The 23,447-nt window shown below is 52.4% G+C and overlaps 2 protein-coding genes across 5 annotated transcripts; both read left to right on the top strand.

Moving 5' to 3' along the window:
* The first annotated feature begins 111 nt into the window (after positions 1 to 111).
* FOXRED2 (FAD dependent oxidoreductase domain containing 2) lies at positions 112 to 9,077 on the top strand. The gene is made up of 9 exons (XM_065643394.1): positions 112 to 155; positions 718 to 1,263; positions 2,838 to 3,089; positions 3,600 to 3,869; positions 4,577 to 4,743; positions 5,396 to 5,561; positions 6,042 to 6,283; positions 7,150 to 7,320; positions 8,042 to 9,077. The coding sequence occupies exons 2-9, from the start codon at positions 740 to 742 to the stop codon at positions 8,305 to 8,307; spliced, it is 2,058 nt and encodes a 685-aa protein (XP_065499466.1). The 5' UTR covers positions 112 to 155; positions 718 to 739; the 3' UTR covers positions 8,308 to 9,077.
* A 1,327-nt stretch (positions 9,078 to 10,404) lies between these two features.
* On the top strand, positions 10,405 to 18,571 carry TXN2 (thioredoxin 2). Of its 4 annotated transcripts, none has more exons than XM_065655385.1 (4): positions 10,405 to 10,474; positions 11,028 to 11,263; positions 12,796 to 12,919; positions 17,818 to 18,571. In XM_065655385.1, exons 2-4 carry the CDS (start codon positions 11,028 to 11,030, stop codon positions 17,932 to 17,934), a joined length of 477 nt encoding a protein of 158 aa, XP_065511457.1. In that variant the 5' UTR covers positions 10,405 to 10,474; the 3' UTR covers positions 17,935 to 18,571. The 4 variants fall into 4 exon arrangements, with proteins under 4 accessions (XP_065511457.1, XP_065511466.1, XP_065511448.1 ...); XM_065655394.1 differs by having other exon boundaries at positions 10,437 to 10,482; XM_065655376.1 differs by lacking the exon at positions 10,405 to 10,474 and adding an exon at positions 10,503 to 10,644.
* The last annotated feature ends 4,876 nt before the right edge of the window (positions 18,572 to 23,447 follow it).

Below are 23,447 nucleotides of genomic sequence, written 5' to 3'. Positions count from 1 at the left end.
GGCGGGAAGCGGCTGCGGTGTCACGTGACGCGTGGTGGCGGCTCCGCGCGGGGCGTGCACCGCCCCCTCGCCGCGCGGCCGCGCTGCTGGCCCCGCCCCCCTCCCCGCCGGGCGCGGCGCGGGAGGAGCGGAGCGGCGCGAGCCCCATGGTGCAGGTGCGGCCGCTGGCGGGACGGGCCCGGCCGGGCGGCGGCGGCCCCGCGCGCCCAGTGCGTCGTACGTCACGTGCGGCGCCTCGCGGGTGGCGGCCACGCCCCGCACGCTATTGAGCGGGGCGGGGAGGGGGGGGGGCACGGGGGCCGAGACAGGTCCCTATTGGTGGGGGAGCGAGGGCAGCGCGGGGCGCCCCATCTCCTATTGGCTGATGGGCTTGCGCCTCTCTTTCCCATTGGCTGTTGGGGCGCGGAGGCACTGCGGGGGCTTGTGGCCATGAGCCCACAGGTGCTGCCCCGCCTTCCCACCTGCTGTCCCCACGCTGTGTGCCCATTGGCTGGAAGACCTGGGACCCCTTTTTCTATTGGCTGGTGGGGAGCGGGGCCTCGCCCCAACACCCCCACCCCGGCATGTGGCCCTGAGGGGCGCTGGAGGTGTCATGGCTGCTGGGCCTGCGCTGGGTGCAGGCAGGGACAGGCCTGGTCGGGAGGCTCTTTCAACCAAGCCTGTGCCTGCCAGAGCTGCTCGCCCCAGCTGATGCCTCTCTGGTCCTCTCCTCCGCAGGGGCCGCTGTCCTGGCCCCACCATGGCCCCGGCGGTCTGCAGGACGCTCCTGGGGCTGGCCCTGTGCGCCAGCAGCCTGTGCGTGGCCAGCAGCACCGCTTCCCTCTACCACGACTACTGCGTCATTGGGGCCGGGCCCGCGGGCCTCCAGGCGGCCTATTTCCTGCAGGAGGCCGGCCGGGACTATGTTGTCTTCGAGCGGAGCCACGCACCCGGCAGCTTCTTTGCCCTCTACCCTCGGCACCGCAAGCTCATCAGCATCAACAAGTGGCACACGGGCAAATCCAACAGCGAGTTCAACCTCCGCCACGACTGGAACTCGCTCCTCAGCCATGACCGCCGGCTACTTTTCCGACGCTACTCCCGTGACTTCTTCCCTGACGCTGACGCGATGGTGCGTTACCTGGAGGACTTTGCTTCTCTGCTAAAGCTGCGGGTTCAGTACAACACGGCCATTGTCCACGTGACGCTGGAGAGGGATGAGCAGGCCTGGAATGGCCACTATTTCCTCCTGACTGACCAGGACAGACAGAACTACAAGTGCAGGTAATGGGCAAACCCAAGGCCAGCCACACCTCTCTCCACAGGTGTCTTCAAAGCCACAAAATCGCATGACGAATTAGGTGGGAAGCAACCCACAAAGGTCATTTTGCCCGAGCCCCCTGCCCAAAGTAGGGCCAGCGACGTCAGGTTGCTCAGGGCCTTGCCCTGTTGAGGCATGAGCCATCTCCAAGGATGGAGATTTTGTAGCCTCTTTGAGCCTTAACCACTGTCATGGGGGATGGAACATTTTGCAGGGATTGAAGGGGTGGGTGGGTGGAATAGCCGCTCCTGGGAAGGCATTGCCTTTTGTGAGCAAGGTTGTGCTTCAGACAGCTGAGGAGCCAGCAGGGCAGGTACAGTCTGGCTGCGATTGCTGTCATCGCAGGTTCCATCCTTGATAAGTAAGCTTGAGGTCACTTTTATCACTAGATAATTGCTCTCTGTGAAAAAAATAACCGAGTTGTATATCTCGTAGCCACCGCTGCCTTTATTACAAACTTGCGTGAGTCAGTGCGGTGACACCTCACTTCCATTAACCCACATGTGCTTAGCAGGATGTCCCAGGCAACTGGAGCCCTGGGATAGCAGAGAGCTGGCAGGGGGCAACCAGAGGAAAGTGGAGCTGTTGCAGTAGAGGAAGCTGACTGAGAAATAACCCTCAAGGCTGCTGGTCCCTGAATTCCCCTTATCCTTGTCATACTCAGTGTGTGTATCTCATACCACCACTGAGCTGCATTCCTAAAAAGCATCTAGAAGTCACTCGTGTGAACATACGGAGCGTATTTCTCGCCTCTCCTGAGAAGCTCAGCTCTACAACAGCAGGTCGTGCTGGCTGCCACTCGGAGGTGTACTGGCTGGCGAGCTGGGAGGGGACAGAAGGCAATCCGGGGCACCCACGCATCTTCAGCGAGTTGCTCTCGGGAGCTGCGTGAGCAAGGCTGGGATGGCAGACAGTGCCGCCAGCCTCAGCTGCCTGGTGTTTCCATCTAAGTCACAAAAATTTCCCTAAGTTTCAAGTAAAAGTTCTTAGGCAGAGATATAAGAAGGTTATCGTACTTAATTTTAGTCTTAACAATTAGTGTTGTTGCTAACATGTTTTTATGCCTAGGAGTTACATTTTTAAAATATTGAAACAGTTTTCTGTGCCTTTTAAAAATAACTTTTGTTCTGCTATATTAAAAGGTGACACAAATTTCAAACCAAAGTAATTTTTAATGCAGCACATAATCAACCTGTGAAACACTTTAGTATTACATATATCATCAGGGAGGACATATGAGTAGTACTTACACATTCATGAACAACAGAAGGAGATGTGTAAGTACAGCATCACACCTGCACTGACTTTTGCTGTATATAATGATGTTCCTGGTCATCTTCATTGGTCTGAGGATGGGGAAGACAGGAGCAGGTCCTTAGGTGAGGCTGGGGAGAGGTTTCTCTCAAAACCATGATCTATGTAGCTGATGCAGCCTGGCTGGAGGGGGCATCTTCCACAGTGGGAGGAGCGATGAGATGGAGCAATGGCCCCATTCCTGTAATTCCTACATCCCCTAGTGCTATCCCTGTCTTTGCAGCTCTTTGTTGGTCGCCACTGGGATGTGGGTCCCCAACGTGGTCAACTTTCCTGGCTCAGAATACGTTGAGGGTTATGAGACTGTGTCCACCAACCCAGAGGATTTTGCTGGCCAAACCGTGTTGATCTTGGGCCGAGGGAACTCGGCTTTTGAGACGGCAGAAAACATTCTGGGCGTCACAAATTTCATTCACATGGTGAGCCGGTCCCGTGTGCGTCTCTCCTGGGCCACCCACTACGTCGGGGATCTGAGGTAGGAGACTGCTCCTCTTCCTCTTTCTAACGCAGCCAAAGTACAAACACAGGGAGATACTTGCCCGGGCAACAAGCTGGGCTGGTGCAGGAGGTCTGTGGTCCTGGGGTCGCAGAGGATACATAGGGTCTTCTGTCTATGGGTCCTTGGTTTAACCTCCAGGTTGCAGTTGCTGAACGCAGGAGCTTCATGAGAACTCTTCAGGGTCCATGTGAAATAAGAAAATGTCTCCTTGGAAACCATCATTAAAAAAGTGTTGGCTCTCAAGTTGTTCCCTCGCTTGCAGTCACGGAGGAGAGCTGAGAGGTTGACTTCGTCCTGCAAGGGCAGCGAGGCTGTGTTACCTCTGCTGTTCCTGTCAGCCCTGAGGCTCTGGGGATAACCTTTGCACTGAAGAGGAGTGTGGAGTGCCCAGTAAACGTGTCCCATTTTCAGCAGCTGAGACAGAACTGTGGATCCCAGCTCTTCTCCCTTCTTTTAGCCCTTATTACATTCTCCTTTTTTCCATAGAGCAATTAACAACGGCCTACTGGATACCTACCAGCTGAAATCTCTGGATGGGCTTCTGGAGGGTGACCTGGAAGATCTAGCTATCGTCAAGGACAAGAAAGGGAAGCTGCACATCACGCTCCGGTTCTACCTGGAGAACAGGAACACTAGCGCAGGCATTGACTCCATCACCCTCCCGCAGGATGAACTGGATAATTTTGCCACCCGTGCACCTTACGACCGTGTCATACGCTGCCTGGGCTGGAAGTTTGACTTCTCTATCTACAACAGGTGAGGGAGAACCAGGATCTATAGCGAAGCTGGTATTTAGAGCAAGAGACGACGAAGGGCCTGACTAGGGAAGAAATGGAAGGGCAGGTTCTCTCCTGGCTGCATTGCCTGGACCTCCACGTGCTCTGAGCTACCTGGTGCTGCACAGTCCTTTGTTTACCCTGCAGCGACAGTGGCCATGTCCCAATGGGGATGTGTGTGCCACTGTCCTGTGACTGACAGGCTCTAGGGCTGAGCAAAAGGCAGTGTTGGAACCTGGGTGACACAGAAAAACTTGTGCCTTTAGAACTTAACATCCTAACCTGCCGGATCACATGGAGAAGGCTAGCAATGTTTTGTGTTCTTGGAATGAGGATGGTACAGGTGCAGATCGCTACAGAAAGGTTTCGTCTACTGAGGATGCAACCACACTCCGCTTTGGTTTGTCTCCTAGTATATCCTCCAGTTGAAAATGCTAACTTCACTTTCTTCCAACATTAGCTGTCAGTGGCTCAGGCTGGAATTTGATCTTGTCCAGAGCTACCTTGAGATGAGGACCCTTGTCCTCTGGAAGATCCTCATTGTAGTTGTAAATCCCACAGAAGGCAGTCGGGGCATCAAGCAGTGTCTTGCAGTGGCTGCAATATAATGTGTGCCTTATCAGAAAGCCTTTTTATTTTTCCAGCCTTGCTCTTCCTGACAGCCTGCTCTTCTCTTTTGCACATCAGATCCCTTAGACTGATGCCAGGAAAAGGGAATAAAATCAAATATCCTCAGATCAAACCCAGCTATGAATCCAGAGGCACTCGGGGGCTCTTTGTTCTTGGCACTGCTAGCCACTCTGTTGATTTCAGGAAATCTGCTGGGGGCTTCATCCATGGATTCCGATATACAAGTGAGTACTGGGGTGTACGGAAAGGGCAGAGATGGGAATTGTTCCTCCCTTTGAAGGAATGATTCGTAGCTTACTGCTGGAAAGAGATCGTCCTTAGTTTTCCGCTGGCGGTAAGAATGACAAAACGCAGCCAAGCTGCAGCTGTGTCATCTGAAGTGGAGAAGTGACTTGGGGTTATATCTGAAGTTCTTAGTTGTCTGTCTTTGTTTTGTCTTGTGTGTCTCTTGCCTGTTGTCTCTTATTTATGTAACACAATAGATTTCTGCCTGCCAGATGCTCTGCCTCGTGACAGGCTGTGGGTGAGAGGTCTGTGCTGTGGAGTTAAAACCCAGCAGCTCTGGGCAGTAGAGAGAATTTCCGTCTTTATGTGTGTGTGCCTATCCTTATCATTAAAGGACTTCTCAGAAGTAATGAAACATCCCTGAGGACCCCCGCCTCCTCACCAACCACTTAGCATCGCATCAGCTTTCTGAGGGCATCTCCACTGCGGTTACCAGCGGTTGGGGTGGGAGATCTGAGCATGGATGAGCTGTAAAGCTTATTTATTGTGTCCTCCCAGTATCTGTGTGTGCTGCAGCAGAGCAATCAGATTTCTTAAAAGCTTGAGCTTGGATTTTTAAATAAGCTGTCTTTGTTTCTCTCCGTATCTTAGCTCGCGCAGTCCACCGCCTATTGGAAAACCGTCACCATGGTGTCCCCTGGCCATCCACAGTCTACCCTATTACACAGCTGACCAATTCCATCATTAAGCGGGTGAACGAGGCCTCAGGCCTCTACCAGATGTTCACTGTCCTGGCTGACATCATACTGCTGAGAGAGTGAGTAATTATTCCCAGCACTGCACTTCATCGTTTCATTCCTTTTTCTTTAGCATTGCTTCCTGTGGTGCTGCCACACAAATTGCTCCGTTGCTGCCTGAGGACGTTACCGTCGCATAGGCAGCCACCTCAAAACCCGTGCCACTGCTGCAGCTTGTGCCACTGTGCCCAATTCTGCCAATTCCTTCTCTCTGAAAGGGCTGATATGGTCCAGACCTTCCCACTAAGCTCAGAGGTGTAGTACCCTTTCTCTGTCTGCAGGGAAAAGCTTTCCTTGAGCCATGCTAATGTAGAGAGGAATCCCATAGTCTTGTAACAGTACCTGCAGCCTTCATAAGCTCTGTGTCAAGTCCAGCCTGGATCTGTAATGACTACGAATAATTACTAGGTGATGGGTCTTTGGCCTTAGCCTTGATCAGCTGGGAGGATGTTGGCTTTTCTCTGGTGGAAAAGTCTGATGGTTGTGGTTGCAATTCTTAGGAATGCCACAGCATTTGAGTACCTGGAAGAATACCCAGTTGGAATCCTCGCTGAGCTGGAAATCCAGACGGGGAGAAAGGCTCCCAATGGGCTGTTTGTCATTGTCATGGAGTATGGGAGGAATTTCTCTGGGGCTGACAAGGATGTCTTCTACTACAACCGAGCTGTGGGAGAGGCACAGCATGCCTGGCAGTCCAACTTTTTGCACCCTGTTATTTACTATTACAAACACCTCCCAACAGGTAAGCTTTGCTGCTTCTCCCAAATAATTGTCTGATATGAGTGAAACAGAGAGGGTTGAAGATACTCAGAGCCAAAGCAGGAGGGAGGTCTTACCTGAAGGCATTGCACACCTTTCTCCACTCCTTCACGTCCATCTGGGGCACCTGCCACCACTGTGTGAGCTGAAGGAAAAGCCAGGAGATGGCAAGAATTTTCCATCGCTCAGACTGACACAGGTTGTGGGGTTGTACCAGACACCTCACATTTGAGAACAGGAACAAACAGGTGTACTGAGAACTCCCCCGTTCCCAAAAAGAGTAACGTTGCTTCCCTTTGGCTAGGACCCTGCATGTATTTTGCGGAGTCCTAGCAGATGAGGCTGGCCTGTTCAGTGTTACTACCAAAAGTGAACTGCTCTTTGCAGCTGGCCTGAGTCTGAGAGGTCAAGCAGCAACAGAGGCAGCCAAAGGCAACAGTTCGAAGACGAGTGTTATATCCAGCAAACAAATATGCTCAGAGTAGATTTCCTTGGGAAATGAGTGTGCTGAATCTTCATCTCTAGAAGCCTAGGGTCAGAGTCCAGCCTGCCTTGCAGAGGAAGAAGTGTGCTGGGTCGCAGCATTAAAGTTTGAACACAGCTCAGCCTGTCTGGCCATCCTTGCCCAGGGGAACAGGAGTGAAATGACAGGGAGTACTGTGGGCAGGGACAAGGGCAGGTCTGCAGTGGCAGGGCTCTTGAGGACAGAGCTAGCAGAGAGGATTGCAAATGAAAGTAAGGTAGGGATTAAAAAGGTCAGAACAGAAGCTGGAACAGCTGTCATAGCTGCTTTCCACTCCCCAAGCTCTTTTTAATGCCATTCTGATTCCCTTAATGTTCTCTTGGCAGAGCGTGAGATGAGACTTCAGCCCCCAGACTGGCCTCTCCCCCGCCCAGATGCCATCCATCACATCGTGGAGGACTTTCTGACAGACTGGACGGCCCCGAATGCTCACATCCTGCCGCTGAGGCGGTTTTTGGAGAACTGCCTCAGCACTGACCTGCGCAACTTCTTTGCAGGTAATTTGAGCACAAAGCTGAGGTGGCAGGAGGAGAAGGGATGTGAGGAACATGTGACAGGAACAATCTCTTCTGCTAATAGCTGAGATCTCCCTGTGGCGAGCTGAGGATCTCACCATCAGTCACACCTCTTTGATGCGCTCCCCAGACAGCACAATGTGCCGGTGCTGTGTGTATGTTCCCAAATAACCTTTGCTCTTGCTCACCACCAGAAAGAGACTGCCCCAGGCACACACAGCTTTAGGGAAAGGTATGTTTAGGGAAAGGTTTGGTTCAGTCTCTTTTCTACCTGCAGCTTTCCTTCTCTGTTATCTGAATGTTCCTTTGTGCCATCGAGTATCAGATCTCTTTTCATGTACTGATGACAGGATTGCTTTCCCATGGGAAATGGGAGTGCTGGGATATGAAAGCTGGTCTCCCTCCCTGGTCTGGGAATCTTCTGCAGGAACCCCACGTGCTGCACAGAGGGAAGCAATCCTGTGTACAAAGAAGATGCCAGAGGGCTGCAAGCTGAAATCCAGCTCCTTGTCCTATCCCACCTTACATCTCGTGAGCTCTGCAGAGTTGAGTTGATTGCTCTGCTGCCATACAGGGCAAGGTGCTGAGTGGGAAGCTCCAGTCATCTTCCCTCATCCTCCTTGCCTTTTGTTCTGAATTATTTGTCAAGAGTTTACAGGAGTTATTCTCTGCCAAATCTGATTTTTGATCCTTTTCCCGACAGAGTCCTGTTTTCTGTTTGCCTTCACCCGTCAGAAGCTGCCTCCCTCCTGTCAGCAGGGGTATGCCAGAACGCAAGGGCTCCTGGGGGGCGAGAGGCTCCGGCGCCACGCAGTAGAAGCTGGCCTGCTGGAGGATTACACTCTTACAGACTTTTCAGGCGACAGACCCTCTGACAGCTACAAAGGGTCACAGGACCAGCTGCTGAGAGATCACGTGATACTGGTGCGTCCACTGCAGCATCTTGTTCATGCCAAGGATGAACTTTAACACTTCTCCCTCCACAATGAAACCCATAGGTGCTGTTCTGACAATATTGTAACAGAGATCCACAGCAGGATTCTGCCCCTTCCCTGCACCTTTTCCATCCCCATGATCATGAGTTGCCAAAGACCTGCTCAGATCTTGCTGTTACAAAGAGGACCAATGTGCTCTGAAGGATAAGCGAGGGGCCAAAATCCAGTGATGCTGCAGCTCCTGCGTTGTCCTTGCAGAGTTCAGAGTTGCCTGAAGATGGTGTTTGTGTTTATCTCGCAGACCAGTATCTGCAGCGACGTCCGGGGTCAAAGGAGAGAGTGCAGAAACACCCGGGTAACTTAAAACATCACATCCCGCTTTGGAGGTGACCTGCTCGCACCCTGTACCAGCCCAGTGCAGGCTGTCAGGTCCCTGGGTGCCGCACGCTGTGAATACTTGAAGAGTTGTTCATGTACAGAATCCTGAAGCGGTGCTCCTGGCAACCTGCATGGTCTCTTTCCTGCATTTTAGTTCAGGCAGTTGTGTAGCCTGAGTAGAGAGGGATGGTCTTTTTTTAGTTAACCGTGTCGGTCAGGTAATTTGTCATTTCCCAGAGAGGAGACTCTTCCTTCCACAGAGGAGGAGTAGCTTGGCTGGAACATCTGGGACACAGAGACACTGAGTTTGACTCCACTGTCCTCGCATTTTTCTTCTCCTGCACCAAGCAGCCTGAAAGATTAGCCCCTGTCTTTTATAAAGCATGACCAATATTTCTCCTATTTGCACTATGTCCCATCAAGAATGTTTTGGGTGGACTTTGATGTTGTTAAAATTATTGTCCTCTATGTCTTTTATTCCCCTCCAGTCACCTTGAGATCATACTGGTGCTGACTGGGAGGCTGCCTGCACTTCCTTGCTCCCTCTGTCAGCCACCAGCCTTTGCCTGTCACCTCCCTGTGGGCTTCTTGCACAGCCCCAGAGTTGCAAAGCAAGAGCGGTTTTCAGCTTCACCTTATGCTGTCCCTATGATTTCTAGGAAGTAGAGAAGGGGCGAGGGGAAATGGAGTTTTTACCTCTACACCCATTCTCCAACCCCTTAGTGTCTAGAAAAGTATTCTCCTGCACTTGTGCTTCCTGTCGCCCCAGACTGAGGGGCTGTTCCTACGTGTACCTAGAGCTCTCCCAATCCTTCCAGTTCAGCTGCTGTTTCTGTAAAGTCCTGGTTCCTGCCCCACCTCTGCTTCACACTTGGAGCTGTGCGCGGGGATGTGATCACGTTTGCAGTTTTTGTTGGTCATTGTCCTTCCATGGGCTTTACATCCCATTGCCCCAACTCGGAGGCCAGGCCAGGTACAGCTCTCAGGGCCTGGAGTTGTCCTGGTGGTGCCACTATTTGCTATGTCCTTGGCATCGTCATTAGCACCATGGGCTTTTTATTTTGGGGTTGTCCAGGGAAAGAAAAGAGCCTGTGGCAGAAGGGGATGAGGTGCTGTCCTTACGAGCCCGTCAGTTCATTTCCTATCTGCATCAACATGGAACACAGCCCTGTTGTCAATACATGCTTGCACCTGGTGTTTCCTCTTCTGTCCCGAAAGGAGATCCACTTCCTGTGCACTTGCAGTATCTGTGTTGCCTTAAAGTGTGGTTCCCGGTAGAAAAGCTAAAAAAAACCCAAACCAAAAAAAAAAAAACCAACCTAAAAGAACCGGCACCTATGGAGTCTGTCTCCCAGGGGCTCAGTCGGGCGGCTTTAACCCCGCAGGTTCTGCTGCCGCTCTTTTCCAGCGGATGCCGGGGGCAGGGATCCGAGCCCCGGCCCTTCGGGTGCCGCTGTGCCCCACAGGGCCGGCGGGGCGGGGACCGCCGGTCTCGAACCCCTGACTGAGGGGTGGCGGCTGCGCCCGCGGGACGGCGGGGAGGGGTGTGCACCACGCCCGGACAGCGCTCGAGGCTCCCATTGGAGGGCACCGCCGCCAATCAGAAGGCGGGCTATGCCCCCGCCCCCTGGCCCTCTAGGGGACTTGAAGGACGGTTACGACGGCCAGTGAGAGATCGGCCTTTGGGGCGGCGGCCAATCGGCTGGGAGGAGAGCCGTTCCGTTTTTTGCAGCCTTCCTGGGGAGAAAGCCAATCAGCGCTCGGGTGGGCGGGGCGCTCAGCGGAAGTTTTATTGGGAGTGTGTGACCTCCGGGCCCGGGAAGGTGCGGGGGTGGGTCCCCCGTGGGTTTGGGGGCTGGCGGGACCTGTCCTGTGGCGCCGGGGATGGGCCCCCATGGCCAGGGCGTCCTGCCCTACGGGGCTGGAGGGGGGCCCCCGTGGCTGGGGGAGTGTCGTTCCCCGCCGGGCTGGGGGGCAGCCCTGTGGCCGGAGGGTCCGGCCTCGTTGTGGGGGAGCTGGGCCCTGTGGCTGAGGGAGCCGGGAGAACGGGGATCCCTGGGCCCTGCGGGTGGGACGGAGGGGGATCCCCTTCGGGCCGTGGGAAACGAGGAGCCTGTGCCTGCGGTGGGGGCCCTGCCCCATGGAAACGGGGAGAAGGCCGGGGCCTGTAGCTGGGTGGGATCCCGCGGCTGTGGGGCTGGAGCCGCAGTGGGCGGCAGGGGCTGGGTGTGGGGGCGGTCAGTGCCCCGCGTGTTTCTGCCTGGGGCACCTCCTGGCTTGGGGGCTGCTCTGCCGAGGGGTCTCTGAGCAGGACACTGGTGCAGTGGGACCCCCGTGGGATGCACCCACCTCACACGCCTCCTTCTCTCCCCACAGATGGCCCAGTGGCTGGCGCTCCGGCGGCTGCTGTCCCTCACCCCCAGGACATTGCCCCCGCAGGGGCAGCGGGCACTCCCTGACCCCCTGGCACCGTGGGGCCTCCCAGCACCCTATGGCAGAGCCTTTGGCTCCTCAGCAGCCTGTGGGAACACCTTCAATGTGCAGGATGGCAGCGACTTCCAGGACCGGGTGGTGAACAACCCCAAACCCGTCGTGGTGGACTTCCACGCGCAGTAAGTCCCCCTCACAACTCTTGTGCCCGTCTCTGCCGTGACACATGCAGGTGTGTCCCTGCTGCTTTCCTGATACGGTGGCATTCTGGATGCAAGTGTGCCTGAGAGCTGCCGACTGCACTGCGGGGTGCCTGGTGTCAAAAGGTGTTTCTGCCCCTATGACACAATCCACAGAGGTTTCACCCATTGGGTTGCACCGCTGTCGGTGTAGCTACACCCTGCAGGAGTGTCAAACAAAAGTGTCAGGAAGGTGTTCCCCAGGGCAGCGTAGCTGCATCTCCCAAGTGCTTGGGTGTCACCCTGGTCACAGTGTTGCATCATCCTGCAAAAGGCACCTCAAGAAAAACTTCAGATATCTCCCTTTTTCAGCTTCGTGTATTAACTGTCCTGTTAAAAACACTAAGTGATATTAACAGCAATGGAAGAACGCTGCACTTGGTATGCTGCTGCACTGTCATGTTCAGTTTTCTTACACTGCATGCTCTCGAGACTGGGCTTTTGATGGGCATCGTAAATGCCTTTCTGTATTCATAATAGCCATGTGATACCAACAGCAACATTTGTCATCAATAAAAATGTTGTCATCCTCTTGCCAGTAAAAATATTCCTAGATATTATCTGCTGGATTAACAATACTGATTATCTTTGTTTTCTCAAGTATTTTCATAGTCTCACAGTGCTGTCATGTGAGCCTGTTGTGGCTGATTCTGGGCAAACAAAGTATGAAACAGCCTGGAAACTTCTGCTCTAAATAGACCAAACTGACAAACCCAAACGAGTGTTAATTGGGATCATCCAGGGAGGAGAGGACAAATAATTGAAAGCCTGAAACCAGATACAGAGGGAGGCTGAGGAGGAACAAAGTTTACAAGAGCTTCAATTTTAAAAGAAATGGGCGTATAGAGCTTTAACTCCTGTTTTCCTTGAACTGAGTAAGTTCACAGCATCCTGACTGGTGTGGTTAGAGGGTGCAGGGAGTGTTTTCTGTGTGCAGGGCCTGCAAACTCCACCGTTGCTGCACCTGGCTTTGGAATTGCTGGTCTCCTTGAACAGATGCGATGCCTCTGAGTTTTGCAGCTGAAGGCGAATTTCTGTAAACCCTGCACTGAGTGTGGAGGGGAAGACCATGGTCTGATAATTGGCATAAGCTGATTTGCGTGTGGGCTGTGACCCCCACACCTGGCAGCAACACTTGCTCTAGGGCAGCTCTGCAGTCAGCGGGGTCCAGCTCTGTGCTCACCCACCAATGAGGATGCAAAGCAGGGTAGGGGTGAATGGCCAAGACGGGGCAAAGCAGACTTCACTGTGATCCAAATGACATCAAAAGCACCATGAATGCTGAATGGTGACCTCTTCTTCCATGCAGCTTCCCCCCCTCCTACAAAAAAACCCTTTGGTTTGGGAATGGTGTTTCCGGTCTGGCTCTTAAATGGAACAGTGCTGGTGGTAAAGGCAGTGGTGTAGCAGCAAGCCTTCTGCAGCTGCTGCTCCACTTTTTGCCTCTAATGTCCCCTCTCCTCTTTGTCCATCAGGTGGTGTGGCCCCTGCAAGATCCTGGGCCCCAGGTTAGAGAAGATGGTGGCCAAGCAGGAAGGGAAGGTGCTGATGGCCAAAGTGGACATTGATGATCACACAGACCTTGCTATTGAGTACGAGGTAGGAACTGGAAGAGCATGGGCTTTCCTTTGCTGGTGGTGCAAAGAAAGTCCGTCCCTGGGGAGGGGTGTGCCCACAAGGCAGCAGCATTGTTGGGGAGGGGAAGACCAGTGCCTACAGGTTCCTCATCCCTCGGGTCACTCATTAGTAAGTGGATTTTGCTGTTTGGCTTTCCTCCGGCTTGTGTTCAGCATCTCCACGTCTAATTCTGCAGAAATGTGTCTTCTCAGCCTTGCAGGTGTTTGTCAATGTAAATGCTTCCCTGCCCTGGAGGAGCCCGCAGCCTATGTGGCATTTTACTGGGGCTGCTCAGGTGCAGGGTGGGAAAGTGAAGTAACAAGTCCCAGTCTGTTCCGCTCTTGAATGTGGATCTTCATGCAGCCAGCCTGTCATCTGTCCCCTCCTTGTTCAGGATTTCTTGCTGGGTGATAACATCCCGTCCTTAAGCCTCAGCACAAGGAGACCCCGTGGGTTTTGTCTGGACAGGTGGAAGCCAAGCTGGAGAACGCACACAGGGAACAGAAGCACATGTCCCGCTCTTGACAAGCGCAAACCTTGGCGCTTGCACTAGTGTTTCACATGCCTGTTATGCGTGTTCTCTGTTCTGCTTTGCTCCCAGGAGGAAGCAGAGTGACTGGAGAAGGCCATGGCCTCTGTTTATGTGATTTGTTTGTCTTTTCCCTGTGTCAGTTTTTAGGTAGGAAAAATCCCACTGACTCTGCTCTCCCCCATTGTTTCTATTGTGCACTACAACGCAGTCTACCGAGTCGGGGCATCCTGCTGCTGTGTTTTACAGGGAAGAAAGTGCTTAATTTCCGCTTGCGTATCACGCAGATGGAGCTGTTCTCCCTCTGCAGATGAAGTCCTGCTCCCAGGGTGGAGGCCAGCACAGGAAGCTCCTCAAGTTGCCCAGCAAAGTGTGAACCATCTCCTGAGCAAGCTGTCATTTTCTTGAACCTGGAGGAGACACTCTGTGCCATTCCAACACCCTGCCAAGCTGGAAGGAGAAGGAAGTTGAAACAGCTTGTTCCCTCCCACTCTTTCCCAAGGAGACCTTTCTGCCTGTGCTGTGGTGGCATGTCCACCCAGCTGGCGCTCACAAATGTGATGTGCAGCTTCCGCAAGCTGAGGATGGGAGCCCCCAGTGCTCTCCTTGCTGGTGATGTGCTGGTAGAGAGGCCTCAGGCCAAGGGAGACAGCTCTTGGCTCCTGAGCAGGGCTGCGTGTTGCAAGCCCGAAGGCCGTGCAGCTCGAGGGTGCTGGTGAGAAGCTGAAGAGGCTGAGGTAGTTTCTGTGGTGGTCAGAAAGTGTGTAAATCCTAATAGATGCAGGCAAGGCTCTGGTAGCAACCACCCTAAGGAGAAAAGGAGAGGAGAATAGAGATTATTAGCTTAACTCTCGTATTTGTTTCAAGCCTTGCAGTAGATTGAATTAGGTGGGATTACAAAAGGATAATCTCAGATGACTGGAAAACGGCAAACAGGGTGTGTGCATGTGAAGAAGCCTTTAAAAAGAGACTGAAAGTTCATGAGCTGTGCACGTTTGATGACATGCTGTGTGTGCTCTCCCACTGGGTGGTGAGTGAGCAGCTGCACAGCCTGCTGCGTACACACATTTGTCTGCAGGATATGCCTGCCTTGCAGCATTGGAGGCACAGGTGCAGGCAGGATTGATGCTGAAGGCAAGGGCCAGCTTCCAGCAATTCATTCTGGAGCCTTATATACAAACATGATTAAGTTTTTGTTTTGCAGCAGGGCCTGGGGATGGTCACTGCATTTTCCACTCAGTGATGTGTATCTGGTCTTGACCATTATCTCTGTGCCTAAAACCCCATGCCTAGGCAGTGTCTGTGAGTAGGAAACCTGCGGATGGGTAGGGGTAAAGGACAAAATTTTGCTTTGATCATAGTTTGGGGTATCCATTTCAAAGCAGAAGTTTGGCTCATTGCCTGAGCACGTGCTTGGTTTCGCTTCGTCTTCTGGGAGGTTGCCGCTTAAGTGTAAGGGCTGATGGGAAGACACCAAGTCAAGATCAAAGAGGGACCAAAGGTAGTGTTTGGGAGAGATGAAAACCAAAGGTGGTATTTGGGAGGGATCAGGAAAGATGTATTTGTTTTAAAGCCATTCCATTGAGGCTCAGATGTCTGCAGGATAAGAAAGTTTTTTGTTTTGGGGATTTTCAGTGTCCATGCCACCCCCACAACTCCTCCACTAACTGCCAGGAAGTCTCCTTCCATCTATGTTTGTTCCCCTGCCCACGCACGCAGCCCCTGGTTTGCCACCCGATTGCACAATGTCCTGTTCAGCAGCCTCCTTGGTGGGGGGAGGCAGGGCAAGGGGGAGAGACCCCCTGGAAAAGCCGAGGAATGTCAGCACATTCCTTCACAGGCGCTGCAGTCTGCCCTTGGCTCCCAGCCATCCCGGCTTAGCACGAAGCAGGGACACATTTCCTGTGACTAGAAATGTCCCCAGCGCCCTTCCCTGTCTGGTTTTGCCCAGCACAAAAGTTCTTCCCTGGGGATTCCTCCTTTTATCTAACACCTTTCATCTCTGGCTGCGGCCTTTCTCCGCTGCTCCAGCCTGCTCCTGACCTCTCACCCCGAGAGAAGAAAGGAAGAAGGAATACTTTTGTTTAATCTGCCATCTCTTAAAATTTTTTAGATTAATCTCTTGCCTTCGCCCCTTGCCCACATGTGTGGCCACTGGGAAAGGGCAGCCCCTTCTCCAGCTGCTGTGGGTGGGCACATCAGGAGACCTGCTTGGTACAGGGACGGTCATTCATCAGCGGAGCTCAGTCCTGTGTTATGCCTCATTCTGAAGCTTGGGTGAAATCCTTCCCCCTGCTCCGTTATGTGGCATCCAAGTTTGTATCAAAGCTCCAGTTTCGGATGAGAGAGAATTCCCTCGGTAAGGGCACTGCCCACAGTAGCCTGGATAGCCACGTTTATTTATTTATCTGTGTGGTCAGTGCTGATCAAAAGCAGCCTGACTTTTTCTCTAGAAATGCTCTTGAGGGAGGAGGAGGGTTTGTTTAGGTTCAGTGCAGATGAGTCTCAAAAAGAAGGGAGAAAAAAACACCCCAACTTCGTGTTCTAGAAATCCCCATATTCCCACGACATTTGCTTCTCAAGCAGCGAAACGGAGTACGTGCTCTGTTAACAGGGTGCCCTTGCTGCAGCCAGCAGGAAGGAAGCTGTCGAGTTTTCTGGGCAAAGAGCTCAGTGCCATGGTTCTCACCCAGCTCTGCAGCACCAGCCCCACGACCCGTTTGTGGGGTTTGCTCACCACCATGAAAAGGGGAAGAGACTGAGGGACTGAGGCCGTGTGAAGCTCATGGGTGCACTGGTCAGCACGCAGAGCCCTGTAACTCAGTGTTAGCTGCTTCTCTGTGGTGCTTCCAAGAGTCGCCTGTTCTTCACGCAGGCTGCGATGCCCTGATGCTGTTGCTGGTTGGGCATGATGTTTTTTTGGATGGAGCTGGGACAACTCTGCTCATTATTCACCCACTTTGCAAACCAGAGGGAGGCTCAGTGGAGCTTTGCCCTTCTCAGGGAGGGAGAGACCAGCTGAGTGCAGTGCTGGTACCATCCTTTCTCACCTCTAAAATCACAAGGGAGCATGTTTGTGCACCATTGCCAGTGCTGAGGTCCAAGCCCTCTGGATCCACTCCCACCAGTCACTAGGAGGAGCTGAAGATTGCGCGTTGCAGCAGCCCCGGCGCTCCCATCCCTTCAGATGAGGCTGCACAAGCCCTGGAGGACAGACAGACTGCGGGGAGCCACGCCGGACTGGCCAGCCAGGACCGGGTGGGAAGGAAAGCACAAAATGTGCCTTTCATCTCAGGCTGCCGATGGGAGAAAAGCCAGCCCTCTGGCAGGTTTCCCGAGGAAGGATTTGCAGATCCTCGCTGGCAGCACATGCGGGAAGGCCCCGCAGGCTGATGGGGAGGCAGTGGGTGAGATAAGGACAGAATGTGTTTCAGGAGGGGGGGAGGCTTTGGGCACCAAAACTGTGGGGTCAGAATCATGACCAGATCTCTCTGCTGCTGCAACTCTCCAAGCTTGGGTTGCTCTGTCTTCCAGTTGTGTCCCCAGAGTCTCTTCTGTCGCTGGTCAGCTGGCAAGTCCATGGGGAACGCTGTCATTTCCACTGCTTTTCTTCTGAATAATTCCCAGAAAACTTTGTTCTGGGATAAAAAAGCAGTGCCCAGAGCAGCACAGCTGCCTGCTGGCTCTGGTCAGAGGGACTTCTTCACTTTTTACCTAATCACCAGGGATCCGCAGTGGACAGCCACTGGTGCGTGACCAGCTAAACCACTGAAAACAGGAGCAGAAAAGGAAAGATGGGTTGGAGGGGGTTGTCATTACCATGATAGGATGGAGCAGGAAATCTGCCTGTGCAGTGATGGGTGGGGACCCTCCTCCAGCTCCAGTCCTGTCTGGAGAAGAACACGGGTCCAGACTGATACCACCCTGGCCATAATATGTCCAAAGGTTGTCACGTCTGAGAGGTGTCCTGGTAAAAGACTGCATTTGTTTGCTTATGATAGGACAGAAGGGAAGGAGAAAAGGAATTTGTCCTGGCGGGGGGGAAAGCTTTGCCTTATTTTTGTATTAGTTTTGGTTTTCTCTTTAAAATTTTGTGTCTTACTTAACTCAAAAAGCTGCTCAGCCTTGACATAAGCAGTGCAACATAAGTCAGTGCAGAGGTGAGGCCACAGGGAGAGGAGGAACATGGAGCTCAGCTGGCCTGTGTTTTGCGAGTGGAGATGTTACCCGTGAGCAGTGTGTGCTCAGCTCCCTTGTAGCCACTTCTCTAGAGCTCCATTTGGGGCCCGGGTGCAGCTGGGCTCCCCACAGCCTCTGCTCACCCGTGTCTCTCTGTTTCACTTGCCCCCAGGTGTCAGCAGTGCCAACTGTGCTGGCTATGAAGAACGGAGATGTCGTGGATAAGTTTGTGGGGATAAAGGACGAGGATCAGCTGGAGGCATTCCTCAAGAAACTCATCGGAGCCTGAAGTAAAAGGGTGGCTGTGCCTCTGCCTCTGGACATGTCCACGTTGTGCATTCCTTGCCTGGGAGAGCAGAGGGGCACGTGAACTGTCTGCCTTCTACAACCTGGGGTTTTCTTCTGGTTTGGGGTTTTTAGGAGATGGACAGTGTTGTAACCCTTCCCTCCCACTCCCCCTTCTCTTGAGCAGCAGTAGTTGTAAAGAGCGCTGAGGAGCGGGGCTGCTTATTCTCAAAATGTGGAATGTGGCTGGAATTAGGAGCCTGTGTTTATCAGCAAAGAGCTGACGTGCAGAGCTGCTGCTGCTGAGTTAAGAGGAGGAGGAATGTTTTCCTCTTTGCCTAGCATCTGATAGCCCAGAGCAGAGGGCAGCTGCTCCCTGCAAGATGTGGGTACATACCTGCCCTGGGTGGGTTTAAAGCTGAGGATGCCTCTGCCTTGTCTGTGAAACCCGTCTCTTTGTCCCTCTGTCCTCGTGTCGCTGGGACAGGTACGACTCCTCCATAAATCCATGAGTTCCCATAATAATTTTATAAGAGAAAATAGAGAGAAATATTTTATGGATCTCCTTTTGTAGGTCTGTAATAGGGAGAACTTTATTGGTCACTGCTGTCAACTAGAGAATAAAACTTGATTCTCAGAAATCACAGGAAAATCCCTTGTCTGTCTAGAGAGGTGAGAGGGAGTACTGGCCACACAGTGGCTGGTTTCTAATGATGCGTTAGGAGAGCACAGGTTATGACTTGATCCCTGCTAAAAGGTAATGTGCTGAAAAAACAAGTCGATTACTTTCACGGGGTTTTCAGTGCTGCCTCTGGGACTCCCTTTGGGTGCTGCTGGCTCTAGGACACCCGAAGGACTCGCCTCCTATGTGCAGAGGAGGAGCATCTCGTTGCACAGAAGGAACCTGAACTTTGCTCAACCCCCCTGTGCTTTTCTCACTCCTTTCCTGCCCGAGGAGCCCGAGAGCTTCCCTTTCCCTTGTGTCAATGGTTAAATCTGCTCTCACAGGTGAGCCCTGCCAGAAGGCAGTCTTTTGACTTTAATTGCCCTGACCTTTAGACTAAGGGAGGCAGTTGTGTTGCTCATATCATGAGCAGCCTTCAGCCCTTCCCATCTCTTCCTCCTCCTCTCCACATACACCTGTTTCCAGTCAACCTGGCGTCTAAGTGCTCCCAGCTTCCTCGTGCACCTGTAGGCAGAGTACAGCACCAGGGCTGATGCCTACTGTAACGCTTAATTCCAGTTTGCTTATCTAAGCTGCATGAGAACATTGTAGGTGCTTAATAACCATGTACAAGCTGCTTTTTTTTTTTTCCCCCTTCTCAGCTTCTGTTTCCTTCAGTCAGCCTTGACTCTGCTTTGGCTTTGCTCCATTTCACCTCCCTGGTTGTTACGAGCAGTGAAGCCTTTTTTTTTTCCTGCACCTTTGCAATAACAATTTATGACCTTTGAAGGAGCTGGGGAGTGGTGATCAAAGTCCTGCATGTCCTGCGCAATCGCAGTGCTGCTGGCATCACTGCTCCCACCCACTTCCATCACCCCCAGGGCCTGGGCAGCAGCGCAGGGCACCTCCTGGTCCGGGCTGGGCTGACCTCACCCCTGGCGTGCTGCTAGAGGTGATGTCACTTGGATGTAATTTGGTAAAGAACTCTTGGTCAGTTATGATCAGTAGAAACCAGCATTTTGTTTTATTTGGGAGACCACAGAAACTGTGCTGCTCATGTCCTGCTCGTGTTTCAGGCCGGGCAGTTTGCCCTGCAGTTTCAGTGTTCCTGCTCTGTAAACACTTCTAGTAAAGACCATCTCCATTTTCCTGCGTGAGCAGGAAAAGTAGGGGAACAGCGTCACGTACCTGACAATAGTCAACTTTCATGCTTCACCATCCAATAGAACAGGAAAAAACACAGTGACTTTGCATTGTGTAATTAAGGGGTAGTATAAATTAGCTATTTTATCACTTCCTTCTAAGGAAAAGTGGAGCTGAGGTGCTGTTCAGCTATTAAAGCACCAGCATGTTTTAGGGTGCATTGTATGAAAGCCTGTTTCTGTGAGATAAATGCTGGAGACCCACATGCATGGTGCCCTGTGGAAATCCTTCAGAAACAGCATAATGGGTAGGGAGGAGAAGGAGGGTGTAGGGGCAGCTTGAGACTCCCCCAGCGCTTTGCAGTTTTCACCACAGGATAGGACTCAAAGCACAAGCATGTTTTATGTGGCAGGATCTTAATTCAGCTCCCTGCTTGCCGACTGTTGGAGGAGGCTTCAGGGATTCCCACAGCTGCCGTTAATAACAGAGGAGGTGCAAGCAGGGAAGCACCGCCAGCACTGTATTTATGTTGTGGTTAAAAGAGGGGTTGTACAGCAATTTTCATGCCACCTGAATGTGATGTTGGTCTCTCCTGAGAGAAGAGAGCTGAAGTAATAGGTAATTCCTCAGCAGTATCTGTTTTTTCCATGTCAGCTGGGAAAATGTTTCCTCTCTGCTCACTTCAGCAAGGATGCAGTTGGTTTTTCCTTTTGGAGCTAAGCACGTTGAATGTTCCTCTGATCTGTTAAGCAATTGCTCTCTCCTGCCCAAGCCTGCCTATTATACAGCAGCTTTCTCAGCTTCTAATGTTCCTGACTGCTATTTTATGAGGATGTGGTGATCATTGCCTTCCCAAGGGGAGCAAAGCTCAGCTAAACCCATTTCTCCCCAGGTATGTTCTGAACCCAAGGCCAAGATCCTCCCCAAAGGTCAGGTGCAGTGCTTCTGTCTTCACAGTCTTGTCTGAGGCACCCGGTCCTGGGCAAGCGGAGGTTTTCCCTTTGTTTCTGTTGGCTTTACACTTGCATCAAGCCATAACACAGCTGTTCCTTTCCCAGAGATGTTTGTGCCAGCCTGCTAAACTCAGTCTTAACCTCCTGCAAGGGGGGAGAGCTGCGCTACCTTCTCTGCTAAGGGTGCTATGGCCAGAGCAGCTTCAAGTGCTGGTAGAAGATGGAGAATTCAGGTTGGCTGGTTTGCAGCACACAAGGGGTTGTGTATACGTGGTCCGCTACAGCTCTGAAGGGGATGGTTGTGGCCACGTTTAGCTCCAACCAGGTCTGGCCTCAGCAGCCTGGCCACCCAGGTTTGCCAGTAAATCCTTAGCTTTATCAACATACTATACGATTCCTCCTCTGCAAAGAGCAAAACAAAGACCAACTCCATGTCAACCAGGAAACAAGCACCACTAATGCCGCCCTAGGCAGGGCCTTTCACCAGCCTGGCTGGGCTGTTTGCCCCAACAGTTTGTTCATCACTTTGAGTTTTCCCCCTACCCCCACTCCTCGTTTTTTCTCAACTAACTAATTATAGGATTCAGATTGAATCGGAAATTAAAATCTCCAGCCCTGTAAAGCTGTTATCAGCAATGTTAAGCTCAGTATTGTTCAAAACTGTTGCTGAGTTGTGTTAAGTGCTCACTGTGAGATTCACCTTCCTACAAGTTAAAGAATAACAGCTTGCACAGCTGCAGTATTCTAAGCAATAAAAAGATAAGACTAGCATAGGCTTGACTTCCAGACCAAAACAAAACTAGATCCTTGTTCCACAGTCCTGTCGTTACCTGCCCCTGCTACCCACCCAGGCCCAAGTCCACCACCACACATGGGTGTCTTCCTGCTGCCCTTCTCAAGGACATGGGGTGCACTTGTGAGCTTTGTGGTTTCTCTGCCTCTGCAGCTTTTTAAATTCAGCAACACTTTCTCTCTTAAAACCTTTCTCAGGCAAAAACCAGAGACTGCAACTCACTGTAAGAGTGGTAGCTGTGAGCTGGGTGTGAAGTCGGAGGAGGCTGCTGTGCTGGGCCATGCCTGGTTGATTTTTTTTCCTCTGAGATGCATCCTACCATCCATGGAAGGATGGAGGCAGGAGCAACAGAGGAAACCCCAAATTTCTCACACCCAGAGGAGGCAAATGGGTGAAAACCAGAGACCTCCAGGTAGAGCTAGAAAATGTGGTACCCCACATCCCAGTGGGGATGGAGCAAGGAGAAACCCTGTGGCTGCCTTCCTGTTGGCAACAGGTCTCTGCTGGGCAGTGAGATGGAGGAACTAATCCTGTGAGGAGAGACTGGAAGAGGACACCAGAGCTGCTGATGCCGTGTGGGCAGAGGAGAGCTGGCAGCTGCAGACAGCAGGGCAGCACCCAACCTCCTGCCTGCCCACACTGACTTCCTAGGCACTCATAATCCCAAATTGCAATAAAAATACACTAAAATCAACTGTTTTTTTCTCCATGGCCTGCAGCTTCTGTGGAGTAATGTCCATGCACATATTAATACATGTATGTGTTTATCACAGAATCACAGGATGTCAGGGATTGGAAGGGACCTCAAAAGATCATCTAGTCCAATCCCCCCACGAGAGCAGGAACACCCAGATGAGGTTACACAGGAAGGTGTCCAGGTGGGTTTTGAATGTCTCCAGAGAAGGGGACTCCACAACCTCCCTGGGCAGCCTGTTCCAGGGCTCTGTTACCCTCACTGAGAAGAAGTTTCTTCTCAAATTTAAGTGGAACCTCTTGTGTTCCAGCTTGAACCCATTACCCCTTTTCCTATCATTGGTTGTCACCGAGAAGAGCCTGGCTCCATCCTCATGACACTCACCCTTTATATATTTATAAACATGAATGAGGTCACCCCTCAGTCTCCTCCAAGCTAAAGAGCCCCAGCTCCCTCAGCCTTTCCTCATAAGGGAGATGCTCCACTCCCTTCATCATCTTTGTTGCCCTGCGCTGGACTCTCTCCAGCAGTTCCCTGTCCTTCTGGAACTGAGGGGCCCAGAACTGGACACAGTATTCCAGATGAGGTCTCACCAGGGCAGAGTAGAGGGGAAGGAGAACTCACATATTCTTGTTCTCTATTGTGGAGACTTCAAGAAGCTTCTGGGGCTCAGAGATGTCCCCAGCAGCTGTAGCTGTGGACAGAAGAGGACAGGAACCAGGCTGCTTTCTCTCCCGCTTCAGGAAAGGCTGAGCTCCCGATACCCTTCTTGGAACACACCACTCATCCCTCTGCTGCTGAAGGCACCACAGCTCCATCTCTCCTGTTAGTGGAGGAGTGGTTGAGCAATACTGCAAAACAGGAAATTTTTGCAGTGAGAGTCCTCGGAAATATCCACTTGAAGTTGTCCGGAGGGTACAAAATGCAGCAGAGATTTCGGTGTTTTCTGGAGATGATGGTGATCTCCAGTCACCCGTGCAGCCACAGCTCCTCCATGCCAGTCCCACGCAGCCAGCAGTGAGAGGGTGTTTGTCCCAGCCGGCTCTGCATGTGTGTGGCTTCACGGCCTCAGGACAGAGAGGAGCCGTATCCCCTGATGTTGCTTTCTTGCTCCATCATGAGGCAATAATGTTTCCCCGCAGGGCCTGTGGCCACGGGCGCAGGGACTGCACGGCTCCTTTCCTTGCCGAGCAGCACTGCAGCCCACAGGTGACAAACACCCTTGGCCTGGCCAGCACAGCCGCTGTGGTGGAGACAGAGTGCTGTACCA

Source organism: Caloenas nicobarica, chromosome 1 (assembly GCF_036013445.1).
Source record: "Caloenas nicobarica isolate bCalNic1 chromosome 1, bCalNic1.hap1, whole genome shotgun sequence".
NCBI lineage: Eukaryota > Metazoa > Chordata > Aves > Columbiformes > Columbidae > Caloenas > Caloenas nicobarica.
The sequence above is the reverse complement of the archived record's forward strand: the minus strand, read 5'-3'. Positions and strand labels throughout refer to the sequence as shown.

Excerpts from the sequence above, each read along its gene's own strand:
- FOXRED2 (XM_065643394.1), top strand. The coding sequence starts at position 740 with ATGGCCCCGGCGGTCTGCAGGACGCTCCTGGGGCTGGCCCTGTGCGCC. Across the intron at positions 3,090-3,599 it reads CACTACGTCGGGGATCTGAG|AGCAATTAACAACGGCCTAC; the intron begins GTAGGAGACTGC and ends TTTTTTCCATAG. Across the intron at positions 4,744-5,395 it reads CCATGGATTCCGATATACAA|CTCGCGCAGTCCACCGCCTA; the intron begins GTGAGTACTGGG and ends TCCGTATCTTAG.
- TXN2 (XM_065655372.1), top strand. The coding sequence starts at position 10,536 with ATGGGCCCCCATGGCCAGGGCGTCCTGCCCTACGGGGCTGGAGGGGGG. Across the intron at positions 10,776-11,027 it reads ACGAGGAGCCTGTGCCTGCG|ATGGCCCAGTGGCTGGCGCT; the intron begins GTGGGGGCCCTG and ends CTCTCCCCACAG. Across the intron at positions 11,264-12,795 it reads GTGGTGGACTTCCACGCGCA|GTGGTGTGGCCCCTGCAAGA; the intron begins GTAAGTCCCCCT and ends TTTGTCCATCAG.